The sequence below is a fragment of the Channa argus genome, chromosome 15, assembly GCF_033026475.1.
Source record: "Channa argus isolate prfri chromosome 15, Channa argus male v1.0, whole genome shotgun sequence".
Lineage (NCBI taxonomy): Eukaryota > Metazoa > Chordata > Actinopteri > Anabantiformes > Channidae > Channa > Channa argus.
The window spans coordinates 616,446-642,404 of NC_090211.1; the positions used below are offsets into that span (position 1 = coordinate 616,446).

The 25,959-nt window shown below is 37.6% G+C and overlaps 2 protein-coding genes across 4 annotated transcripts; one reads left to right on the forward strand and one right to left on the reverse strand.

Annotated features, from left to right (window-relative positions):
• Nucleotides 1–382: 382 nt before the first annotated feature.
• cln3 (CLN3 lysosomal/endosomal transmembrane protein, battenin) lies at nucleotides 383–19,160 on the reverse strand. Of its 3 annotated transcripts, none has more exons than XM_067478433.1 (15): nucleotides 18,893–19,160; nucleotides 18,770–18,806; nucleotides 17,694–17,790; nucleotides 17,498–17,575; nucleotides 15,321–15,400; nucleotides 14,611–14,696; nucleotides 12,205–12,277; nucleotides 10,928–11,071; nucleotides 9,424–9,566; nucleotides 6,623–6,672; nucleotides 6,475–6,543; nucleotides 6,302–6,357; nucleotides 6,108–6,201; nucleotides 4,610–4,750; nucleotides 383–1,712 (listed from the first exon to the last, which is right to left on the reverse strand). In XM_067478433.1, the coding sequence occupies exons 1-15, from the start codon at nucleotides 18,945–18,947 to the stop codon at nucleotides 1,596–1,598; spliced, it is 1,320 nt and encodes a 439-aa protein (XP_067334534.1). In that variant the 5' UTR covers nucleotides 18,948–19,160; the 3' UTR covers nucleotides 383–1,595. The 3 variants fall into 3 exon arrangements, with proteins under 3 accessions (XP_067334534.1, XP_067334533.1, XP_067334535.1); XM_067478432.1 differs by having other exon boundaries at nucleotides 6,623–6,675; nucleotides 18,893–19,159; XM_067478434.1 differs by lacking the exon at nucleotides 18,770–18,806 and having other exon boundaries at nucleotides 6,623–6,675.
• A 2,714-nt stretch (nucleotides 19,161–21,874) lies between these two features.
• Nucleotides 21,875–24,196, forward strand: LOC137100553 (tryptase-2-like). The gene is made up of 5 exons (XM_067478435.1): nucleotides 21,875–21,989; nucleotides 22,547–22,727; nucleotides 22,958–23,235; nucleotides 23,616–23,755; nucleotides 23,871–24,196. The coding sequence occupies exons 1-5, from the start codon at nucleotides 21,938–21,940 to the stop codon at nucleotides 24,036–24,038; spliced, it is 819 nt and encodes a 272-aa protein (XP_067334536.1). The 5' UTR covers nucleotides 21,875–21,937; the 3' UTR covers nucleotides 24,039–24,196.
• The last annotated feature ends 1,763 nt before the right edge of the window (nucleotides 24,197–25,959 follow it).

Here is a 25,959-nt window from a genome sequence, read left to right on the forward strand (position 1 = left end):
TAAACGTTCTATACAACTCTCTTGGTTTTAAAACAACCATAAATCAGCTTGAATTATTCGTAATATTCTGAAAATATTGGGAAGTCCCCCGCTGCAGCCTTTATTATGCATTTAATTGCTGTAACAAGGCTAATGTTCACAGGACTCCAGTTAATTCCAGATAATTTTATGAGACTTAATCACGGATTTCTAAGTTTCTAAGTGTAAACTGTAAAATTCAACTATTTACAGTTCTGTCACTATTGCCTCGATTTAGCCATACAGTATAAGAGCTGGTGTAATAACTACACTTGCACTTGACCAACAAATTATACTTTACTGTAGCTAAACATGATAACTGCAGGTTAGGTTCTAATATCTTTCTTTTGCATCATTAGTCAAGTCAGGTTAATAAGTCAATTTTATTTATATAGCATACATACAGGCATTGACACTTGTGCAGTAAGATCATATATTTTAATAAAGTAAAAAGAAATAATCCTAACAACACAAATGCCACGCAGAAACAGTAGCAGCAGGGTATAAAATGTTGGTGGTTAAAATTTCAGTAGGAATGTGCACATTGGTGTGCATTTGAGACATGTCGGGAGAAATTAAGTAAAATTACTATTATTTGAATAAACATGTAATCTGAGTATAGTATGTGGAAAAAATATATCAAAGACAAACTATTGTAGCAATGTTAAAAATCATCACATGGTACCCAGACACCACCACTGATTTGCAAATAATTTACACACATACAGCACATTTCAAGGTCCAAAATGAGAAGTGATACCCATTTTTGCATTCTTTCTTACAGTACATAAAATTAAAAATGTTAAAACTATGTTAAAGACTTTTTTACTGTTACAAATCTGGTAACTTTAGCCGTAACTTTTTGTATGACGACAAAATGAAAAGCAAAAAAAGGTAACAATATAGTTTAAAAAAACAGAATAATATAGGTCAGTAAAATTATGTCAGCTTTTGGTCAATTTCATGTTTGCTGATGAGTAACAGGGAACTCTTTAAACTTTAAGACAATGCGATTGTGAAAGTAAGATGCTCTATTCTGTCCTGTCTTTTAAAAACACCTTTCTTCAATAAACAATTAAAATTAAATGCCTTCATTTTGCTACATAAACTGAACATTTCTTACCAGGCTACTCATTAGAAGCCTTTCACCAGACTACCACAGGAAAGCTTTTATTTTGAAGCAGAGACAGGTACAGCTAGAGCAACTACTGTTGGTCTGAAAGACAAACTGCAGATTCATTCTCAAATTCTATAGCAGTATCATTTGTTTTTCTCAAAGGCTGTTAGTGCAGTTTGTGCAAACCAATACTCTCGTGTTGGTTTTATAATGCCTTCCTGTTGCATGGGAAATCACTCAAATCATTGGCTCTGCTCACATGAGACTCCATTGGTTTATCTCTGAAAGTTTGAAATAAAGGAAATAAAAAATGATTCCACACCTCTCCATTTGGCTTATTAATGGCGCTTCTGCAAAAAAAAAAAAAAAACAGTCAACATTTTTGTGTAGGAGAAAAGTGTGTGATTTTTATTCCAGGTAAAAGATGATTCTTTCTTCTGCAGGTTGTGTGGGGGCTGGATCACAGGTCACAGAAGTATCTGTGAACAGGAAAGGAAAAGGCTCCAGCCAGAGCAATACCCAGGCTGTCTCCTACACTGGAAGCAGCCATGGCAAACTCCCTGTGTCTGTCCTTTATCTGTGGAAGGAAAGAGTCAAGTCAGGATGGACACATGGGATCTTTTTATAAACTGAGAAAAGACAGCTATGACTCAACAGTACAGAATACTGGTGTTTTAGCATATGATTGGCCACATAAATACATTTCTAAAGTTGTTTTAATAAAGGGTGAACAGAATGAATATTATATTATATATATTTGCAGTTCTACACATGACAAAACTGCAGACAGAGAAGTAGTTGAGTGACTAGATAAAAGGAAGGGTATTTACATGGAGGAATTCTTCCTCATATTTCAAATAAGTCAAATTCAAACTGAAATTTAAACTAAACTCAAAACAGTTGTGTGTGCTGCTGAAGTCTAACAAATCGTTTTCCATTATGGCTTGGTTAAATTCAGTTCACACAGAGGACCTCTGCTGTGTCTGTCTGTAGAAGACAGCATCTTCTGTTAACATACAGTAAAAATCTGTTCTATCAGCAATATTTGAAAATACATCAGAGGTCAAAGAGAAATCTACTACTCATCTGCTGCATGTATACACAGATTTACAGTCACCAGGTTCTTGTAGTTCAGTATAAGGTTGTTCCCTGGTTACTTGTTACCATACTGTATTTCTTTGAGAAACCCGATGACTTATGAGCATGTACAGTAAATGTTGAGTGTAAAGCAGGGAAGGAATGATGAGCTACTCAGCAGAGAAACAAATGGACTGATGAAACAGATATAAAACACAAACTCACTGAAATGGTTTTGCTTTGCTTGTGTTCAACTCACTGATGTCCCTCTTTTTGGGCCGAAACACATGAGCCAGAAACACTGCTCCAATGGATGACATTTTTTCCATTGACCAAACAAAGTCCCTTGAAAACATTGTCCACATTCTTCATATTGTTACTTAACTTACTTAATTAACTTTAAATTTCATGCATGTCCAGCTCACCAGGAGAAGTAGAAGAAAGTGCAAAATCTGGAATTTATGGTGTTGTTTGTTTAAAATAGCAAGGTCCTCTCTTTTGAAATAAAAAATATATCATCCACTGGAGCAGTGTGCCTGGCTGCTGTGTTTTTAAATAGATTTTGGAACACAAGGGAAGTCTATGGCTCTAACACGCGGATCCAGGCTACAGGCTGACAACTAACCAAATGTAAGTAGAGATTCAGGTTTGGCTTTAGTAACTGTATGGTGAATCTGGACAATACAAAAATCATTTATTCAAGCTTCAAGCATGCCTGCAAGACATAAAGGCTTGGATGTCCCACAGTTTTTAACTTGTACAAATTGAAGTCATAGTATTTAGGGCCAAAAATCTCAGAAATATGCCGTCTATAAGTCTGGCCTCCAGTACTACTGCAAGGAACCTTGGGAGTTATTTTTGACCAGGATTTGTCCTGTACCACACATATATAAAATAAATCTCTAGAACAACCTACTTCCATCCACGGAAAATTGCAAAAATTAGGAGGGTCCTCTCTCAGTTATGCTGAAAAAGTAGTCCATGCATGTTACTTCTAGGTTGGACTACTGTAATTCCCTACTTTTAGGATGCCCCAGTAACTCCCTAAAGGGACTTCAACTGATCCACAATGCTGCAGCAAGAGTGCTGACTGGAACTAGCAAGAGAGATCATATTTCACCTTCACTAGCTTCTCTCCATTGGCTTCCCATCAAATCTAGAATAGAATTTAAAACCCTGCTTCTGACATATAAAGCTCTGAATGTTCAGGCTCCATCATATATAGAAGACCTCACAGCACCATATCATCCCAGTAGACAACTTCGCTCTCAGAATGCAGGTCTACTTGTGGTTCCCAGACTTTTCAAAGTTAGAATGGGAGGCAGAGCCTTTAGCTATCAAGCTCCTCTCCTTTGGAACCAGCTACTAGTTCAGATTCGGGAAGTAGACACCCTCTCTACTTTTAAGTCTAGGCTTAAAAACCTTCCTCTTTAATAAAGCATATAGTTAGTTATAGTTAGGCTGCTATAGGCCTAGAGTAGTGGACCCACCCCCCCAATGCACTAAGCCCCTTTCCTCCTCTTGTCCCTCTCTCCTCTCACCCCACAATTGTCACCACTGTATGACATTAACTCTGTGTGTTTTCTCCTGTACTTGTCTTTCTCCTTCTCTGTCCCCCTCTCTCTGTCCCCCTCTCTCTGTCCCTTTCTGCAGGTCTCCCCGGCTTTGAAGCTGTGCGTTTTCCAGTGTGCAGCTACTGGTCCTTACAACCTGCCTGATGTTTTGTTCTTGCTTTTGTTGCTCTTTTCTCTCTTCACTTTCCACTAACCAAAACTGGTACAGGCCAATGGCCGCCCAGCCTGAGCCCGGTTCTGCTGGAGGTTTCTTCCGTTAAAGGGACTTTTTCCTCTCCACTGTTGCCTATGGCTTGATCAAGGTGGACTTGTTGGGTTCTCTCTATACATCTTTATAGTCTTGACTTTATTCCTTGAGATTACTTTGTTGTGAATTGGCGCTAAATAAATAATGTTGAATTGAAGTGAATTTTTGGAAATGAACAAAATCCATTATTTTGGATTTATACTTGCGCATTTGAATATTTGTAGAGGAAAGGCTGTAGACTATGTGAATGGGCTATGCCATTCTGAGCATTTATACTTGTGTGTTGGTGTCTTTCACAGTGCAATTACACTGCCAAACTGGTATATGGCAGTGGGGTTTCTGTGCCACTGTGTTGATTTTCTTTGATTTTCTATAAACAATAGTGACTGAAACTGAGCAGATAACGCAGAGTTGGAGCTAACAGATGTGGAACAGCTGTTACTTTTAGTGAAATTACTGCAAGGTAGGAAAGAGAATCGACATTGGAGGAGACTGAGTCAAAAATACTTAGTGGAAAAATCAAAGGTGTTGCAGTCTGCATTGGTACACATTTTCATAGGGTTGGCAAACACTGACCTCCTTGCTGATGAAGTAGAACGTATTCACATACGCAGCTCCTCCTAACAGACCCTCATAGAGAACAATAACAAACACAAGCCAGGCACTGGGCAGAAATTGGTAAAGCACTGCGACAAATAAAATCACTGCATTCAGCACCTGTGGAGGGGAGAGGGGCAGATAGTTAATGTCTTTTCTATTTCACCAACAGGTCAATAATCATAAACTGAAGCTTCACAGGAATGTAAAATCAAAACCAGCAGAGGTGGCAAAAGTACACATATTCTTTTCCCAAAAGTAGAAGGACTCAACTTCTTTACCTAATTAAAAGTGAAAAAGTACGGGTTCTGTATGTAATATAATGTAATGAAAGCATAAAAGTAAAAGTAAAGACTAACAAAGTTAGTTAGACTAACACACCCCACACCAAAAAACTAGCATGTGAAGTATAACGCTGTGTGTGTGTTGCCTCCCTTTTCATTGCCAGCTTTAAACCTACAGGTAACAACGTGGTTCATCATACTTAGTCATCTACACCACTGTAACGGTCTACATGATGGTTATATACTTATTCTAATTATGTTACCCATATGTTCTCATACAGTATGTAGGTTTATGCCTTAAGGGTTTGCATCCATCTCCACCGAGGCACCAGCTGCCCAATAAAACGTTCCTTGGGTAAGTTGTTCTTTGTCGGATGATTCCTTAACTACAAAATTAGGTTTGCTGTTTGCTGTGTGAATAAAGTGATTCATTTAATTATATCTTTATGATGTTCATTATACATAAATCTTGATTTCACTTATAAATGTCACAAAAGACAAGCATCTTGTCAGTTTTTCCCCTCAACATTTCACATTTAGACACACATACACACACACAAACACACAAAATTATGGTGGCTGCCAACACAAGCTTGACCCACACACAGCCTGTTACAATGGGCGCAAATCCTGCCAGCCTGTCTGTGCTGGGTGCGGTTTCTATTCAAGTTGATATCCGCACATGAAATGGCACTAGCCGCTGGTGCCGACCTGAATCCATGGCACATTCCATGGCAAGTCAACAAAACAACACATGGAATCCAATAGAACAGCAAAGAGATACATAACATAACCTTCATGTTGTATATAGTTTGGCAACACTTATAAGATACAAGATATTTGAATAGAAATATTCTGTTAAGCTTTATGGTAATTTTTTTCACCATTGTGTTTAATTAGGATAAATTAATAGGCCAATATAATGCCACATTTGGACATGGTGGTGGCCTAGTGATTGTTGGGACTATTTGATAAAAATAATATTTAACATAGCTTTTTTTTAACATAACCACTACTTAAATTTATTGTCAGTTGTTTATCAGCTAATAAAAGATCAAAACCATAACCCTACCCAAATGCCCTACCACTAATATAATATTGTTTATAAACTTAAATAAAATTATATTGGCTAACAAAATTTGGACTCCAGACTGGACTCGAGTACTACTAGCATGCTATTCTCTGCTTCTCACCTGTAGCAGAGACAGAACCCAGATTTTCCGGATCTTCAAACAGCACAAAGAGGATCGAGACAACAACACACCAAGCTGGTACAGTGTCTGGTACCTGAGTGCACACACAAATAATAACTAATTTAAATCAATGTCTTTGAGCAATTAAAGTAAAGTAATTGCTTCTGGGTAAAATTCCAATAAGATTAACTGACCAGCGATACTGCTCTGCGTGGGACAGGGAAAAGTTTGGGAAATACAGCAGTTCCATCTGGAGAAGGAAACAACAGAATTATTACAAATTTAGTGTAAATGAGGAGGAGGTTTGGTTCATCTTATCAACATGTAGTGAGATGAGAGTGATGGCAGATGGCACCAGAGAACTTACCAAGCCCTGGTTGATGAAGTATTCAGCAAGGTAGACCAGCCCCAGAGGTAAGATAAACCTGAGCAACCCCTGTGCATAAGAATTTAAGAGATATAGTGTGTAAAAGCACAAATACTTAAATCTGAAAAACAGTAAAGGGTATACTCACTTTGATTACATGCAGTTTCTCTGTGATGGTGAGGGGTCCAGTGGTCCTTTCTACTGTTACATTCAGGAGGAAGAAAACATATTCTGTGTAGTTATTCAGTCACAAACAGCAGTACTTTAAAATGACTCCTCATTCACAGAGATTGTGAGAGAAATAGGAAGAAGAATCATATTCACACTAGTTACGTGTTCAACCTGTTTTGCAAAAAGAAATCTGACCATTCATATATATGAGTGTGTGTGTGTGTGTGTGTGTATGTGTGTGTGTGTGTGTGTGTATATATATATATACACACACACACACACACACACATATATGTGCAATTAATTAGGTTTTGATTCTTATGACTTCTAACCATGATAAAAACAAAATAATTGAGATGAAGTCATTACTTTTCCCTGCTCTGTTTAGTGGGAACTACAAAACAAGAGGCACTGTGTTAAAGCCACTGCAACTCATTTCTTTTAAAGTAGTAGGGTTCAGACCCTAACATACAGATCAAACTCTGCATCATGTTTAGTTCAGCCAAAGATTCTACACAACAAGGTGGCTCAACTGGTAGCTAAGCCTGTTAGCTTCCTGTCACATCGCCGGTTCCAAAAGTGCAAACCAAAAATAATTACAACAGCGATTCTTTAGGTCAGTGGTTCACTGCAGACTTTGCTCGGGGTTTAGACCCAAAGAGGCTAATATCCAGACTGCACAATGTATTACAATGAGTCTTTTTTTTTTTGACGAAATGGTTTTAGTGGGGGGAAAACGTGGTCCTCTTGTCAGAACTATATGGGTGCCTCTCTCTTCTAAGATCAGAATCTAAAGGAGAGTCTTTGGATTCTAACTATATACCATAGTGTAGATTGACAGAAACATGCTTTTTCAAAATTGAGATGCCCCAATGTGTCAAAGATGAGTGGGCACACAAACATGCCTTTATATGCTATGAAACCACTTAAGCGCACCAAACAAAAATTACACCAGGTGTTTAATCAAACGAATGCAACGACTGAGAAAGTACTAATCAATATGAATCCTGTTTGCACTAAGCAGCAGGTTATTCTGGCCTCTGTGAAGATTTAAATATCAAGAAGCAGTCCTTTTTTACAATCTATTTTTATTTTTGTTTTGGCTCAGTGTGACCCATCGACTGTAATGCACTAATGAAGTAGCACTTGTAGTGTTCACATTTTCTAAAGAGAATCATGGAACCTGTAATAAGTGCCTTAACTACGATATGAAACTCTAGCACTAATGACTTTTTACAGGTTCTGTCAGCACTGTAATAAATGGCCAAACTGTGGAAACAGTGGAGTATTTTAAACACTTGGGTACTATAATTGACAATAAACTGGAAAGTGTGCAAAATACAAACTTGTTTTACAAGAAAAGTCACCGCATCTATCTCATCTGCAATAGCTGGCCCAGATTCAGGTTCACAAACCCTGATGATGTTCTACAGATCCTTTATCAAAGTGTCTTAACATTTTCTTTGGTTTGGTTCTCTCAGTGGCAAATAAGAAAGGTTTATAAAACCAAGTGGTTAAAGTTAGCAGTAAAATCTTTGGAACTCCAACAACTTGTCTGAGCCCCACAAAGTCAGCTAAAAAGTACAGTCTGCTCTGTCTGACAGATATTATAATGGCAGCTCATCGTTTTTATCTGTAGTTGTAGAGGATTAAAATGAGAAGAAATATACTCAAAGGAAGGGGAAACTGCTGGCTTAGCAGTATCAACATCATTTATCATATTTGCACTCGAAAGGGAAATGTCAAATTTTAACGAATGCAATGTTTATCTTTCACAATGCTGACACACATCAGAATATCAGTAAAATCCTCTACAACGACCAATAATAATAATAATAATAATAATAATAATAATATAAAGCTGAGGCTAAATCCGACCTCATATCAGTCCATCAACAAGTCCGATCATCTACTGGAACTACTTATTGGAAGAGTTTGTGCGATTGCACAATACAATAATGTCAGTGTTCTTCCTGGTTTAGAATGAGGCAGAGTTGGTAATATCTCATGTGCACACATGTACATGCTCAGGCAGCACAGCTTATGTTGCAAATAAATAAATACATGTTAAATCTAGTTGTTTTTACAATAAATAATGAATAAATAAAATCACAATCCTATACTTTCTGGACTTTTTTAAACCGCTACATTGTCCACAGCATGAGAACTTTAACTGTGTCGTTGTTCCACTAAATTTTTCATCAACTGTATTTAGTAAACCTCAATAAAGCTGTATAAAAATATTTCATAGCTTTAAGGGATACCAGTACCAACTGTGAAGAGCATCATCCAGAAATGGAAGAAAAATGGACACACAGAGACTGGCCAAAGGAGGAAAAGAAGTGCTTGAGAAACTTGCTATAGAGCTACTTAAGAATCAAAATAGGAACCTAGATCTGGAAAAGCTGTTGGAATCACAATCTGAGCATCAAAGTGACAAATGTAACATTTGCTTGTGCATTAATACACATGTGAAGCTTGTACATCACAATTGATACCTGAGAAGTAACACCAGATGTTAGAAAATTGTGTTTTCCAGATGTGTTCTCCACACATCCTGTAAAAAATGCATTGTTATAATAAAGTATTAATGTTGTAGTTAAAGATCCCACCAGCCTGATGAGGTGGCGGTAGCATAAAATTTGAGGGGAGGCACCTGCCTTGTAATTCTCTATGGAGGAAAAAATGTTAATGTTAAACTATTAGCTTACCTCACTAGCCAACAAATCATTTTAAACAGTATTTTAGTAATGTCTAATGCAAGCGTGTGACATATACCTATGGTTGATCTTTCCTGCTCCTCCTCTTCTTCTGATTCATCCATCAGCTGCCGTCTGTCCTCTGAGCCCACCACAGCATATTCTGTCTCCCTGCTTCTCCACTGAGGTAACAAAGATGGAGGAACCAGCAGGAAGAAATAGCTGATGGTGGTTGGGATTGAAAAGTTAGGCAGTATGCAAGTATAAGCAAAGACATAAGAACTTGTAAAATTATTTCTCTAATATTATGAGTGTAGGACAGAAAGGAAGGAAAGGGTAGCGAATGTCTCTCGACTTTAGCACATTTTTTGTTAAAACTAAAGCCAGTTTGCTTGTTTTCTAGTATCTTTGCTCTGATTGATATATGTATATATTTGTACCGGTATTAGGCCTGTTTGGAGAAAGATGCCTTTTCAATTGCCCGTACTGGTCTTTTCTTTCTTTTACTTTTTTTACTGTACAAATTTGTGTTTTTACTTAAAGGGTAAACTTTAAACAAAAAAGTTTTTCTTTTTTCTGAAATCATACCACATAAAAAAAATATATAGGCTCACAGCACAGACTGAAATTAACACAAAAATGCAAAAAATGATAAAAATGTTTTCTCTGAACAAATGATAGTTGTTGTGGGAACTTAGCTAATGAAGGACAGCATGGATAACACACTAGGCTGAGAATCTAGGCTCCTTTTTTTTCTCTTTTAGTATCTATTCTATCTTGAACTTATGCCTTGTGAAACTGAATCATTTTCTCTCAAAGCAACTTGCTTGAAAGTCTACTCTGACTGTTTTTCTTGCTTTTATCTTACTTTAGGTCACTTTGAATGAAAAGTACCAGCCAAGAGAAATACAATCTAAATGTAAATGTAGCATCAGATGCAAGCAATTGACATTGCTAATATGAGAAATCTGGCCTTTGATGTTTACTCTTGATTGGGATGCTAGCTTATATGTATTTTTACTGCTGCCTCTTCAACAGCTCATCCACATATACTCTCCAATCTTCTGTCATGCTATGGAGAAATTTGTCTTTCTATTTCTCCCTGGTCCCTCAGCTTACACAGACCATGGCACATGTCTAAACCGGCTGCAGAAACGGCGATGGTGGTGCTACAAAGGAACTGAGGCTAATTACCACTGCAGTAAATGTTTTGGGGAGTTTATGCCATTTTCCAAGTCCATTGAATAGACACATAAAAGCAGAAGAAGAGGAGGTCAGCTGTATTTTAGTGGGTCTTTACTGGTTAGCTACATTCCACAATGGCACTGACGGTATGGTGTCAAACACTACTACTGACCTTTTCCTGTGGAAGTTACTGCTTTAGTTTAAGCATTGGGACAGTCTTTATTACAGGTAAAGGGGCTCATTTCTACTTAAACTAAATGAGGAAAACCTCCCCAACGAGGACAGAATGACAAAGTGATGAATAGATTCTAAACACATTATCTGGTTCATTGATCTCATGATTAGGTTTACATGATTTTAAAAATCATATTTTTTTTATTTGGTGTTTTTAATTTTACCTGATAAACATAAAGAATGGGACCACCAGCATGATGAGAAGTGTGACCCTAGCTGACAGACCAGCTTGGGTGAGGCCTGAATACAGTAGGGCTCCAGAAACACCAGCACCACCCGTACCCGAGCCCCAACCTTCCAGTACATCCCTGATATGGACACAAATTAAAAAACCAAGTTACAAAAGCACCATCAAAAGTTATACACATATACATGCATACACATGCTGGGTTAAATAGTCAGTTGCTACTTTACATCATAGCTGACAATCCCTCAGTGTTTTGCTGTTCTTGAAATCCATGAAATACTCCATGTTGTTTGTGGTTGCAATCACACCAGATGGCTGGACAACATACACAACAGGAGCCTTTGTAACTGTGACTTGCTATTTTAATGACACCAACTAGAAGTTGTAGAGTTCTTCAGACAAGTGTTTTGATCTAAGCACAAACTGGAGTTAATATTGAGACAGTCCTGAGAGAAGCATGTGAGGAGTGCATGGCAAAAAGCCTTTGCTTCAGTCTGATAACCTCAACAATAAAAGGGCTATTTCAAATAGCTAAATGTCTCCTATTTACTAAGTCAAAGCTGGAAAAAAATTACATGACTTCTTGAAATAGGCACAAAATATTAATTTCATATTAATCATAGGCCCCTGAATCAAATCAAAATTGCATCGTTGGATACTTAATTGTATCAGCAGACATCAGATCACTGGCTAAGAGAATCGACAAAACATTAACCCACAATGACAACGGCAATTCACACATTCACATTCTTACAATTTACACATCCTATTACTATGTAAAGTCCACTCCAAACTTAGTATTGGAATGGCAAGTGTTGTATTGTTGCCCAGTTGTGCAATATGTGCAATGCCTTTGATATGGACATAAACAGTTCTCTTTTTTGTGTCAATTTAACCTTTATAACAGTACTGCAGTTTTCACCAAAAATCAACCTTACAGGAAACATCTGTCCGTCACATTCCCAATACATTTGCACACTTAAAGTTTAATTGATATTATACAAAAGGCGCTATGTTCTATTTGTTCAATATATCTAGGTGTAAATTCCTTCAAATATAAAAGCTGAAATTATTAACTTTCAATCATAAACCCAAACGTCTCCAGCATACAGCAAAAACAAACTGGCCTTGCCAGTCCAACACTTTTAAATATTACCTGCCTCTTCATGCCAATTCTTATTCAAACTATACTTTAGATTTTAGTTACATATCAGCATTATTTCATTACTGAAAATTGGAAAAGTAAACATTTACCTGGTGAAGAAGACACTGAGAGACAGGAAAGACAGTTCTCCGAGTCCAGAGCTAAAGCTGGCAAATATCACTCCTACAAACACAGTGGTAGACAGATCATGTTGGTAAGAAATTTAAGTATGGACGGACATGTATTCATACGGTACAGAAAGGTAATTATCACAGGGGAACACAGTCTTTTGTTTGACAAATAACTTTTAAACTTTGAAGTCAACTTGGATTCTTATGTTTGCTAATGGATAAGCAGTTAAGTTGCACCTGAATCATTGAGAGTATAAGTCCCTGATCTAATGTTACTTTTTTAGTGGAATTTTACTTTACAATTGCTCAGCAGGACCTAATTTGTATTAATATTATATATTTCTAGCTTGAGTCAGTTTTCAACAGTTTGATTCACCACTGGAATGAGTGAAAAACTATGTTTTACCAATAAAACAGATACATGTAAATACCTGAATTCCTCTTCTAACACATATCAATTGGTTTAAATTAATATTTTTTAAGTATTTGTTTTTTTATTTTCAGATCAATGTATTATAAAAGGCATCAGAAAATTCCATTTATTACCTGCTGAATTTTGGATAAAAAAACTGAAAAAAGAAAAAAGAAATCCAAATAGTTTCTTCTATTGTAGGCTATGGATTGTTAAGGTGTCAAAATCCAAGCATCTGGCTATAAAAACGAACTTTCTCATAATCATGGCTACTTTTCAAGAAATAATTCCTGTTGGAATAAGGTAAGCCGCCTTCTAATCTATGTAATACACAAGGAGTCTGTGCTATAATTGTCTGCTAACAACTTCACTTTGTAAATTTAGAAATTAAATTTGCCCTGCAATACTAACGCTGCCACTGTTGTTTTCATTTACTTCACCCAATACAATGGTGCACTACACAGGGGGTAAAGTTTTGCATATAAAATGCAAATAAAAATAAATCAGAATGCTCTGCAGTGTATGCTACAGTCACTACTTTTTCCTTGCATTGATGGCACCATACATTAAAATAAACTTCACGTTGTGGATTGTGACATTCATCATTATCTTACAATCTGAAATGGTGTTAAATATTACTAGCAGCGACATTTCTTTAGAACCGCAGCTGCTGACGCTGAGATAAAATGAGAGGAAATGAAACGATAAATAGGATAAAATGCAGATTGAGAACCGAGGCATGCAAAAATATCTTGGGATCTTAAAATGGTGGTATACATTTCACAAGAAATGAAACCGAGGCAAATTTTTTTTTAAATGTATCTAATCCTTTATCTAAATTCTGAACAAGCAGCAATAGTATAGTTCCATCATTTTGGCTTTGTACAACACCAAAATGGATTGGACATGAAAGAGTCAACATGTACTTTTCAGACTGTCTGCTTTAAATTTTTAATTTAATTGTCAAAAATACTAGATGAATTACATTGGATTAATGCAATGCTCATCTGCTACATTTGCAGATGTGTAATATTAGCTTATTTGTTATTTACGAGTAGGCAGATAAAAGGTCTTTCAAGCAGTGGATATCAAGCATTTTGAACCTGCTGAAGTTAGGTGATAATATAAAGTCCAAATAGCTTTCACTGTCAGTGAAGTAAATCAACATTGGACAGTAAAATCTTAAAAGAACCTGCTAGTGATAAAGCACCAACCCTTGATATACCCCAAGTCCCCCCCCCCCCCCCCCCAAAAAAAAAAACACAACCAAAAACATTTGTGAGTCGAGGAACATCAAAAGTGCAGGCCAAACACAGAAAACAACTATGGAGGATGACTAAAGAGTTCTGGTAAAATATACCCCTTTGTAACAGTTGGTGAAATCTCTGGGAGGCACAGATTCAGTAGGTGCATATGTGCCAAAGATTTCACCACAATAAATACAGAGGGTTTACCTCAAGATATACTTTTACTGGTACACCTCAAAAGAGGAAGTCCAGATTAGATTTTGCTAAGAAACAAAAATACACATGAAAGTTGTTCGCTTGATAATATGACTGCAAGTTTAGGGTTATATTATATACTTTGATTCACTGGCTCTGTGTCTATCTGCACAGCAACCAAGGACTATTCTCAGGCAAAGAAGTGCAATGTTCAGTAATTTCTCCAACTGTGCTGCATTTCACTACCTGAAAGCAAAACTGAGGGCAACTAATGCTTCATACAAAGAGGAAATGAGGTTAGTAAAAATCTGGCAGATCACCATAAGAGAAGAAACTCAGCATCTGGTGATGTCTGTGAGTTCCATGCTTAAACTTAAGCAGAAATTTTGCATCTTGACTCGTTCAATTGTAAAGACACTGTGGTGGTGTACTTATAGCAAAATTGATGAGAAATTTGACCCTTTGTAAATACTTATGAACCCAAGTGTAAAACTGAGAAAAATTGTGCTCAGTAATAAATCCCGGCTTTACCTATTATACTCATCAACACAGATGATGAGAAGGACACAAGAAGGAAACTTGATGATGCCATGACGATGCAGAGCAAGACTCGGACACTAAAATTTAAAATGAAAATTAGGCACGAAACCTGGAATAAAATACTAAATATATGTCATTCAAAACATTAAAGGGCCATGTTTTATTTAAACAACAACACTCCTTCTGATCTTTTAACAAGTCACTCTCCAATTACAAAAAATTGCAATGTATCCAGTTCAAGACACGTAAAGTGACATTTTGTCTAATTCCATTAATATAAAAATATATTTTAATTTAAGATAAATACAAAGATCAAATTTAAACAGAAGCCAGCATGGACAAATATGGACAGAGCACTGGTAAATGGCTCCATGTTGCCATTTTTTTTAAATCACTATAAAGCAACCAACAGTGAAGAATTTCTGAAACAATGTGGGTTCATTTATACACATAAATTTAAACTCCACTGAGCCACTGGAAGAAACATTTGTGTACTGTGACCAACAAAGTATTGAGTTCACTGATAGCAGTGAACAAACTGGAAATCTTTAGTAAATGAAATAGTATTTTAGTTTTCCATGTTGTCACCCAGAGAGTAAAGCCATTAATGTAGTTAAACAATGGAATGTCTGCATAGGTACAAGTGTCACTAGTAACGGAAAGTAAACAAAAACAGTAGTTACAAGTAGTAATGATCTTACCCGTAAGGCATTTTGTGGATTACAAAAGGAGCAAACAACTTGAGGACAAGTGTTGGGAGAATGTCCGCTAACAGCACTGCCTGAGAAGAAAAGTATCAAAACTCTCATTTAGACTTTAAGAAATGCTGTTAAAACCTCAACATAATCTGGAATGACCATATTTACCAGGACAAAAGAATTAGATTCAGTCTGTAGACTGAAAATTTTTGGTTTTGTATATTTATTGTAATACTAGGTGGTGCATGTTTCCTGGGATATCTAACATTTGGTGCGTTTGACTGATGGAATGTGTTTGATGCAACTCAGATTGAGGAGCTTTTATCCAAGTTTGACTCTCTGATCATCATCAAGTGAAGCATCAATTTTCAAGGGTACAAAGTTACATACAAACACTACACAGGATAGAAAGACAAAGTTAATTCTATATGGTTTTAAGTTGAAAACAAAAAAATCTTTTCTTAGACTACACTTAACCAGACACACATATTTATTCTTCTGACTATGTGAGAAAACGCATTGACAAAATGCAAATCCCAAGTCCCTTATCTGAACCCTAACAATGAATTCTAACTCTAACCCTAAAACAGCGTTTTTTCACTATGTAAGGAAAATACTTTTTTGGGTCCTCTCTGTAGAAAGTACAATGCACGCACGCGCACACACACACACCCCCACACACTCGGTATAAACTTCTCTTCCTTTCGGCTGTTCTCTTTCAGGGGTCACCACAGCAAATCATCTGCCTATAACTCTGTCCTCTGCATCCTCTTCTCTCACACCAACTAACTTCATGTCCTCCCTCACTACATCCATAAATCTCCTCTTTGCTCTTCCTCTAGACCTCCTGCCTGGCAGCTCCAACCTCAGCATCCTTCTACCGATATATTCACAGTTTCTCCTCTGAACATGTCCAAACCACCTCAATCTGGCCTCACTGACTTTATCTCCAACACATCTAACATGAGCTGTCCCTCTGATGTCCTCATTCCTGATCCTGTCCATCCTCGTCCCTCCCAAAGAGAACCTCAACATCTTAAGCTCTGCTACCTCCAGCTCTGCCTCCTGTCTTTTCTTCAGTGCCACTGTCTCTAAGCCGAACAACATCTCTGGTCTCACCACCGTCTTGAACATCTTTCCTTTCATTCCTGCTGATTCTCTTTTATCACACAACACACCTGACACTTTTCTCCACCTGTTGCAACCTGCTTGCACTCACCTCTTTACCTCTACCTTTACCGTTGATGCTGAAGTACTTAAAGTCCTGCAACTTCTTTACCTCTGCTCCCTGTAACACCGTTACCTTATCAATGTTCCACTTGGGTCCCTCTCATTCACACATGTATTGTCTTGCTGCAGCTAACCTGTTGGACTCATTCTAGGCATGAAACCATATTGCTGCTCACAAATGTTCACCTCTGCCCTTAGCCGAGCTTCCACTACTCTTTCCCACAACTTCATTGTATAGCTCATCTGCTCTATTTCTCTTTAGTTGCTTCAGCCTCTGTAAACAGTTTATACATTTATACATATAATGTATAAACTGTTCTAAAAATATTTTGTCACTGGAGTTTTTGTCCAAGCCATCTGTTTCTGTTTTAGAGTTAACTGGTCCAAAATAGCTGGAACTGTCCTGTGTGGATACATCTGTCTATAGACCAATGGATTTAAGTAGCAGTCTATAAGGCAGAGGTTGGTATGCCTCAACTCATGGAAAAAAAACTGAAGAGACACTGCTAAAATCTTCTGTGTGCGATGGAATTTCCCAAACTTGGAAGACATTTTGATGACAAGTGACCTACTATCAGAGATGATTCAAAAACTTTTTTTGTGAGAAGTTGACCGGTTTTTCTTTTGTCAGGCCAGTTTGTCATTTAGCATCCAACACTGTGTAATCCTACAAAACTGAAGAGTGCAAGAAGTGTAAGTTCCTCTACTTTCATATACAGATTTAGTTTAGCATAGTAGTTTAAGTATTTATTTATTTATTTTATTACTTCAATTTTAATCAATATAAAACAGGGAAACTTTTTATAAATCCAGATGATAAAACCTTGGCAATTTATATATATGTCTTTTGTGCTGTTTAAAACAAAATCCTGTTATAGAATAATCATTAATTCATTTTAACATATACTGTACACTGATTATTTTATGTTGTGGTATAAATCTTCATTTACCGCAGTAGAGACGGGATTGCAGTCATAGCGACTACTGTTGCTACCATTCCCAACCTGAAGACCCAATGTTTCAAAGTTCTAGAATTAGAAGAAGAAATTTATTAAATATTATTTGCATTGAAGCTTTATATCTTAATAGACATATTTAGCCTAAACAATCACTGCTGATACAAAATATTTTGTGAAAATTTCTTACAGATGCTGTGGTGTTTCTGGACTCTTGTTTTACGAGGATGTCATGTGCAGCACTCAGCATTACAACATAGGCAAAGTTGTTGCACAATCCAAGGAACCTGTAAAGGTTAGATTAGATGAATAACTGACATGTAAACCACATATTCTTTTTCTCAGGAGGAAACAGCAAAAAATCTCATCTGGATCTGGATCTAACTCATACATTACAAAACTGTACATATAAAACTGCCATTTTTCACATTGTACCCCCACAAGCTATAGTTAGGAATTTAAATGTATTTGTAATTCTAAAGTACTTTTTCGAATATAAGCACAATTTTTTCATGCTTTCTTAAAATTAATCTTCTCTATCAGTGTTTAATGTTCTCAATAAAAAAACAAACAAACAGGAAAGAGGATTTCAGAACGTGACTGTTTGTGGCACTAGTTTTGGTGGTATTCACAAGGTACTGGGGTTCGATGCCTTCAGAGGTGTTTAACCTATTTACATTAATTCAGCTTGTGATGTTTGCATGCCTGGTTTACATTTTTTGTTTAAAGACTATCCAGCTTTATTTTGTAGCTTAAAAATGACTTTGAATTCAAATAGTTAATTAAATATTTTGTAAAAAAAAAAAAAAAACAGGCCTAAACATTATCTTCCCCTTACATTGTATTGCACTATTCTGATTAAGACATTTAAAAATGACCTTGTTTTTTAAATGAATAATCAACAATTAAAAGAACTCTTCTGCAACAACCTATGACCAAACATTATCAGGTCTGTTGGCTCATGGCACTAATGAAACTAAAACATTTCTTCTCATGGTACTTTGCTTCCAGTGTCTCTGAACTGCTGCTTTTTTATTTGCCAAATGACTAAATGTACTTTTCCATCTTTCACTGTTAAACTTGTCTGGAGTGAAGTTTATTTCCTAAGATCACAGATTGACCGAAACAGTATCTGGACATGCTGAACTACTGACAGTAAGAATACATACTATTGTTTGTCAAGTTTGCGTAAGTTAACTGAACGACTGTCAGTTTCTAGTAACATAAACTTTCATCTCCACCTTGTTCAAAACATTAGAAACTCACCAAAATCCAGCCCAGTTGCGCCACTGTGTGAAACGACCTATATAAACAAGTACAACAAGACATTTTGCGACGTGTACCAATAATGTTGGAACATTCTGTGACTTAGTCTATTCAGAAACCCACCATTAGTGTCAGAGGGTGGACCAGGATCTGCGTTGACGCTGCCTGACCGCTCCATGTTAGCTACACACGAGCGCAGACTAAATGTACTGAATTGGAACTATCACCAAAACGCATAAAATAATTCTAGTACACCTGGTTACACGTTGCATGGCTTATTATGCTTCTGCTATATCCACAAAATGCTAAATTGATGTTTACTAAATAGCGTCTATGAACTGCAGAGTGACAACTTCTTCTTCTTCTTCTTCTTCTTCTTCTTCTTCTTCTCTTCATTGGGCGGCTTCAAAACCCACGAAATAATGCATAGCGCCACCTACTGTACCGCAGGATGTAAAACCAGGGCACTGCATCGACTTCAGATTGCCTTGTAACATTTTAAAGAAGTGGTTTTAAAGAAAAGATCTAACGCTCTCTTTTTAATACATCTTGCCAAACGAGATTTAATGTTGTGGAAATATTCCTTGACATATCTATCCCTCTATTTCCACCATCGAAGCTCTCCAGCAACTTTTCTTCTATCACTGAAACTGCGTAGCTACTTCCCCATTTGTGGGCCTACGTTATAGACTGCACACCAGCTGCATAAAGTAAAAAGTACATTTATTTAAGTACTAGGGTGAGGTAAGGTATTCCACCTTACTTGAGTAATTCCATTTTCTGTGAGCTTATGCTTCATCTTCACTACATTTCAGAGGAAAATATTGTACTTTTACTCTAGATTCAAGATTCAAGCGACTTTATAGATTCCATATGGAAATTGTGTTGCCTTGGTACAGCTGCTTTCCACGTGAAAAGTGGAGAGCAAAAATGTCTCTTTTCAGCCACAACATGTAGAGGGTCCAGCTTCTCCCCATAACAGAACCAGCCCTCCTAAGTAGCTTGTCAAGTCAGTTACTGTCTGCCACCTTCATATAACTGCCCCAGCAAACCACAGAGAAGAAAATAGAACTGGCTACCACATACACTGAGTTGTACCTGAAGTCAAAGGTATACAGGGTGGAGAGAAAGGGAGATATAACTATCCCTTGGGGAGCACCTGTGCTGCAGGTCACTCTGTCAGACACAGTTCTGCAGATGAACATACTGGGGTTGGACAGTGAGGTAGCCCAGAATCCAGGCAACCATGGGGGTTTCAATGAGTAAGCTCTTTAATTTCCCAGCAGTACAGGCTGGATTGTGTTAAAAGCAGTGGAAAAGTCAAAGAACATAATCCTTACAGACCCCCCAGGCTTGTCCAGATGGGTTGTAGATGGAGTGTAGGAGGTGGATGAGAGCGTCCTTCACCCCCAGCTGAGGCTGATAAGCAAACTGGAAGGGGTCCGGAGATGGTTTCACTAGGGGGCCGGAGAAAGTCCAGGACCAGTCTCTTCAACACTTTCATGATGTGGGAGGTTAGAGCACCAGGTCTGTAGTCGCCGGGGACACTGTGGCAGGCCGCTTTTGGTACTGGTAGTAGGCATGATGATTTCCATCGCACAGGCAGCCTGTCCATCTGCAGGCTCAGGTTGAAGATGTGCTGAAGGATGACACATAGCTGTGGGGCACAGGCTTTCCTGATATAAGAACTTTAACTTGTAGAGAATATTTCGAGACCTTGTTTAGGATACTTAGGTAAAAAACGTGAGCACACATCACATTTTACTTTTACTATTCTCACCTGCTATTTTGTGGAATATTTTGTAATACAAAAAGGTACCAGATTTTGTACCACGTTTTAACTTTCGGCTCGTCCCCTCAGGGGTCGCCATGGCAGAACATGTTCTGTATGTTGATTTGGCATTTTATGGCAGATGCCCGTCCTGCCGCAACCCTATTTTTTCCTGGCTCAGGTCCAGCACCAAAGTGACCCTTGGTGGCTAGACAGGACCATACCTGGTGGTGTGTGATTCAAAGCCACAGCCTTCTACATCCCAACCCTGTGTTGTACCACTGAACCACCAAGCCCTGTTCTAGCCAAACACAGCAGATCTCCTTAAAGCTGCACATCCCCCCTATTTAATATTTTTATCACATCTCTTAACCTCAGACTAATGTTTCTTCATTTGGTTAACTGAGAGAGAACTGCTTTATTTTTATTTTTTTTTCCAATTACTTTGTTCCTTGCTGTTTTTCTTTAATGCTTTATTATTAAAAAAAAAACCTTGTTCATAACGTAAACTTGTATTTTTATACATCATTTCCACATACACACTGAACTCCCCACTATTTGCATCTTAAATGTTCTTTTGCTACTTCCTTCAAGTTTGTTTGCTTTTTATGCTTTATTTCAAAGTGTTTTCAAAGATGTACTTTGCTATTCTAAGAAAATGGACTTGAAGGAGCTGACACATTTGCTGGGAATTATAAATATTTATGAATTCACTAATCCACTAAACTTAATTAATGATTTAGATGTCCCTATTTTACAAGTAAGTTAAAAAATGGCATTAACAATTTATTGTTACTGTGTTTATATCATGCTTATACTTATTATTTTGCAACAATAGGAGTTTTAGGGTTGCAGATAAAATATAGAAATGTTAATGAAATACAATGATAATACAATGAGAAATTTTATATTGGGAAATTTACATTATTAATGGGGTCATGACAATAATTTTTTGATTTTATAAATATTTTCCATTAAACATTTCACTATTTTAATTACACAGAATCTCCCCACACGAGGAGACTTTGTTCAAAAAGTGATTTTAGAATCTGGCTTTAAAATGCTGATTATTATATGTAAAACACTTTGGACCAGAATATAATTAATTTAAATGACAACGCCTCGAATGCGCTCTTTTCTTAATGCCACAACTGTGTGATGAATGTGAATGGAACTTGAACTGCATTTCTTTACAAAATCTAAATGTAAATCCTTATAAATTGTAATCAAGAAAAATGCCAGTGTCTTATATTTTAACTTGAGTAAATGTTTGCGTGCCACAAGTGATTAGAAAGGAAGTGGAAGACTGATAAGAACTTCATCTCTTCAGCAGTGTATATAAAACTGCAGCTGCTCCCTTGCAGCCTGTGGATGTACTGCTTCACTCAGTCACAGCCATGGCTTTCTGCAAATTCCTGTCTGTGCTGGTGCTGATCCACAACATCACGGGTGAGAAAACAATTCTTAATATGTATTCAGTATATAGAGTTTAGCCATTGTTGAATTTTCTATTCGGCATCTACTTGTTGAAGACGTTCTAATAGAATCAAATGTTTTACCTTGATAGACTAATCGAAACTATTTAATAAATCATAACCGAGGCGGCAAAATCAGTAAAAAAAAATTTTTGTTACTTGAATAAATAATTTTTATGATACAAGCAGATGTTTGACGTTTAGGTGTGATTGTATTTAGAAATGCATGAGTGACTTAAATTGCTAATCGTATTTCTGTGATTTAAAATACACATGTTCACTTTCTTGCCAAGATGAGAGAGATGAGTAAATTCAAATAGCTTTATTAAACTGCAGATTTTTGGTTGTTAAATGTACAACTTGCAGGTCCTGCTGCATAATGCCCTAAAATAAATTACTTTAGGATTAGATAATATAAAACTTGTCAAATGACACCTTTCCTAAATTCTCTATGTGTGCATGTCTAAATATCTGATGGGGAAAACAAATAAAAAAGATAACCTTTCTAAACATTCCTTATTTCTTTTGTAGGTTTGCTTGGAGCTGAAGTTAGGACTGGTATTGTCGGTGGGAAGGATGCTGTGAAGGGCAAATGGCCGTGGATGGTCCTCCTAAACATCACCTCTGATGGCGTTACTAAGTGGCGCTGTGGAGGCACCATCCTCAACAATAAATGGATCCTAACTGCTGCAAACTGCTGGGATAAATCCATGTAAGTGTGTTTAACTTAACCCTTGTTGCCGTACAGTGCACATAGATATTTAATCCATGTGTATTATAAAAACTGATTACTACACTTTCATTGAAGCACTGCATTTTGTCAAGATCGGTCAAATACGATCGTTCCTATACATCCCACATTAAGTGATGTGACACATCTGTTAAACCTATACTCAAAATAGAAAACTACTGAATAGTGTATGTGTGTGTTTGTGTTGTCAGACACCCCGAGGCTAAGTTGTCTCGATCGGCTGCATGGATCGGCTCACATGAACTGCAGAAGAGTTCTGTTCGGTACATGCAAATTGAGTATGTCTTACCTCACTCTAAGTACCAAAACAAGAATGGCATCTTCCTAAATGACATTGCCCTGGTCAAGCTGAAGAAGAAGATAGATTTTCAGACATCTGTTCAGCCAGTGAGTTTGCCCAGTGTTGATGAAACCTTTGACTCATCATCTGAGTGTTGGATCACTGGCTGGGGGTACACTGGCACTGCTGGTAAGCTCTATATGCAGCAAATAAACACATCCACTCACGGTGGCTCTGCAAATCAGTGTCACTTTTAATAAATGGCCTTAGAACCACCTCCTTTCACTGTGTGGACGGTGTGTAAATAAATACATTAACTATTATTATTATTATTATTACTATTATTATTATCAGCTTAAGCACTACAGGTGTCAATAACAGAAAAGCAGATTACATGAACAACACAAAGAGACTGTGTCTCAATGGCAGTTTTCCACATGTATTAGGACAGGAGACTGTGGGACCTCATGACAAATTGTCTTTTGGATAGTGCTGGGTTGGTGAACTATGATAGGGTCCTTGGACCCCAATAATAACTAATGCTTTTGTGTGTGTGTGTTGCCATACAGTTCCACTGAAAGATCCAGAAACCCTTCAGGAACTGAAGATCAACATCGTCTCTCAGAGTGATTGTAAGTCACGCTATCCTGACCTGAACTCTGACATGCTGTGTGCGGGTGACATAAAAGGAGGAAAGGACGCCTGCAAAGTGAGTTTTACTATTCAGATGGCTGCAATTCGCCACTAAATCCTACACGCTGTGCCTTTAAAGACAATTTAAAAAAAGACGATAAGTGAGAATGTGTGTTTGTTGTGCTCCACAGGGGGATTATGGTGGTCCGCTGATGTGTCGTACAGCTGGTGGCTTTGTACAAGTTGGCATCATGAGCTCTGGGGGTCCTAATGGTTGTGGTCTCCAAGGCTACCCTGGCATCTACACCCGAGTGTCAAAACACCTGCAGTTCATCAATGACTATATACATCATGGCTAGATCTAAGCTGAGGTCTAAACCTCCAAGTTCAAGATGTCCTTTCTCCTGACTGTCATTCATAGCTTTTCTCTTTTTCTTTCTACTATCAGTCAATGGAGTTCTTCATGCTGGTTGACATCTACTCTGGTTTATTCAATGCAATAAAGCATTAAAGCATACGTCTCTCGGTGTATATATTGTACATAGTTACATTACTGCTGACTGGTGGCTCAGTGGTAGAGCATTGGGTTGGGATCCAGAATGAAGTGGGTTCAAATCCACCAGGTGTGGCCTCACCCAGCCGTGGTGCTGGTCTCAAGTCCAGACAAATAAATGGTAATGGTAAATGTTCTGCACTTATATAGCGCTTTTCTACCTATTGGCACTCAAAGCGCTTTACACTGCTTCTTATTTACCCATTCACACACACATTCATACACCGATGGGGGAGCTGCTATGCAGCTGGCCAACACTCACCGGGAGCAGCTAAGTTGGGGTTCAGTGTCTTGCTCAAGGACACTTCGACATGTGACCAGAGGAGCCAGGGATTGAACCAACAACTGTGAGATTGGTGGACAACCGCTCTACCTTCCTGCGCCACAGTCGCCCCAAATAAATTAGAGGGTTGCGGCAGGAAGGGCATCCGGTGTAAAAGCTCATGCCAGATCAACTTTCGGAACGTGTTCCGCTGTAGCGGAAAAACTGTGATCATACATTGATAAAAACACAACCAATAAGACTGAACAAATTACTAAATACATTTGAGTTTTCAAATTTAAACACTGTCACTTGTTCCAGTTCTCAAAATAAACTTAAGTTTGACCAGCTACAGTCCATCAACAGAACAAAAGCTACGGAACAAACGTTTGAGATCTAACATTCAAGCTTCCATTTTACATGTCTCACATTTTGTATTATATCACAATATTTCAGTGGCCAGACGGGACAGAGTTGGGGGTTGCTGGGTGACCCCAGTCATTCTAACCACCATCTTACAGAGATGAATAAATGATTAATGTTGTTGATCAGCTGATTAAGATCAGTGTCTGTATGTAAAGACACTATGTGACAAGGGTCTACCAATACAATAAAGTGGAGTTCAGCTTCTGTGGCGTGTCCCTTTAAATTCAACCAAACCCCACCGGTGGTTTTGATCAAAGATTTCTGTAACTATTTTTACGTTACCTCATCATGAAGCCGTTTATAAAAAAACTGGTTAATAAAATGACTATTAAATGACACACGTACACCAGATACACATACAGCTTACCACTACCAAATCCATCCATCCATCATCATCCTTATTAGGGTCATGGGTGGTGCTGGAGTCTATCCCAGCTATCATTGGGCGAGAGGCGGGATACACCCTGGACAGAGCTCCAGCCTATTTTAGGGCCTACAAAGAGCGAAGAAACAAAGACAGAAAACAATTCACACCCTAAAGCAACTTAGAGTCAGAAATTAAACTAAAAGCCGACCAGCTTTTACTGCTCAGTATCACTAAGGCCGATTCACTCACTAAATATATGCTTTTGTGCACTTTCTAGAGTAGTTTTAAAAACAAGAAACTGAATATATTTCTAATCAAACAAGAAACCTGACTTTGACAGAACATTGCAGCAAAAATAATAACTAATGTGTTTGTGGAGTAGTTTTCATTTTTTGTTTTCTTAATTAGTATTTATCTTGATTTTACTTTTCCTCTAACAGGGAGCAAAAGGAGTAAAGTCATTTCCGGCCAAAGTTCTTGTCCCTGCAGCTGAGATGAGCCTCCACAGCATGATGCTGCCACCATGTTATGAACAGGTGATGAGCTTTGCCATAATTGTTAACAAGATGTTTGTCCTTCTGCAAGCTTCTCCCATCCCAAGTTGTGTTCGAGTTACTACTAGGTCACTCATAACCTCACTGACTGAGGTCCTTCACATTTGGTTATTCTCTC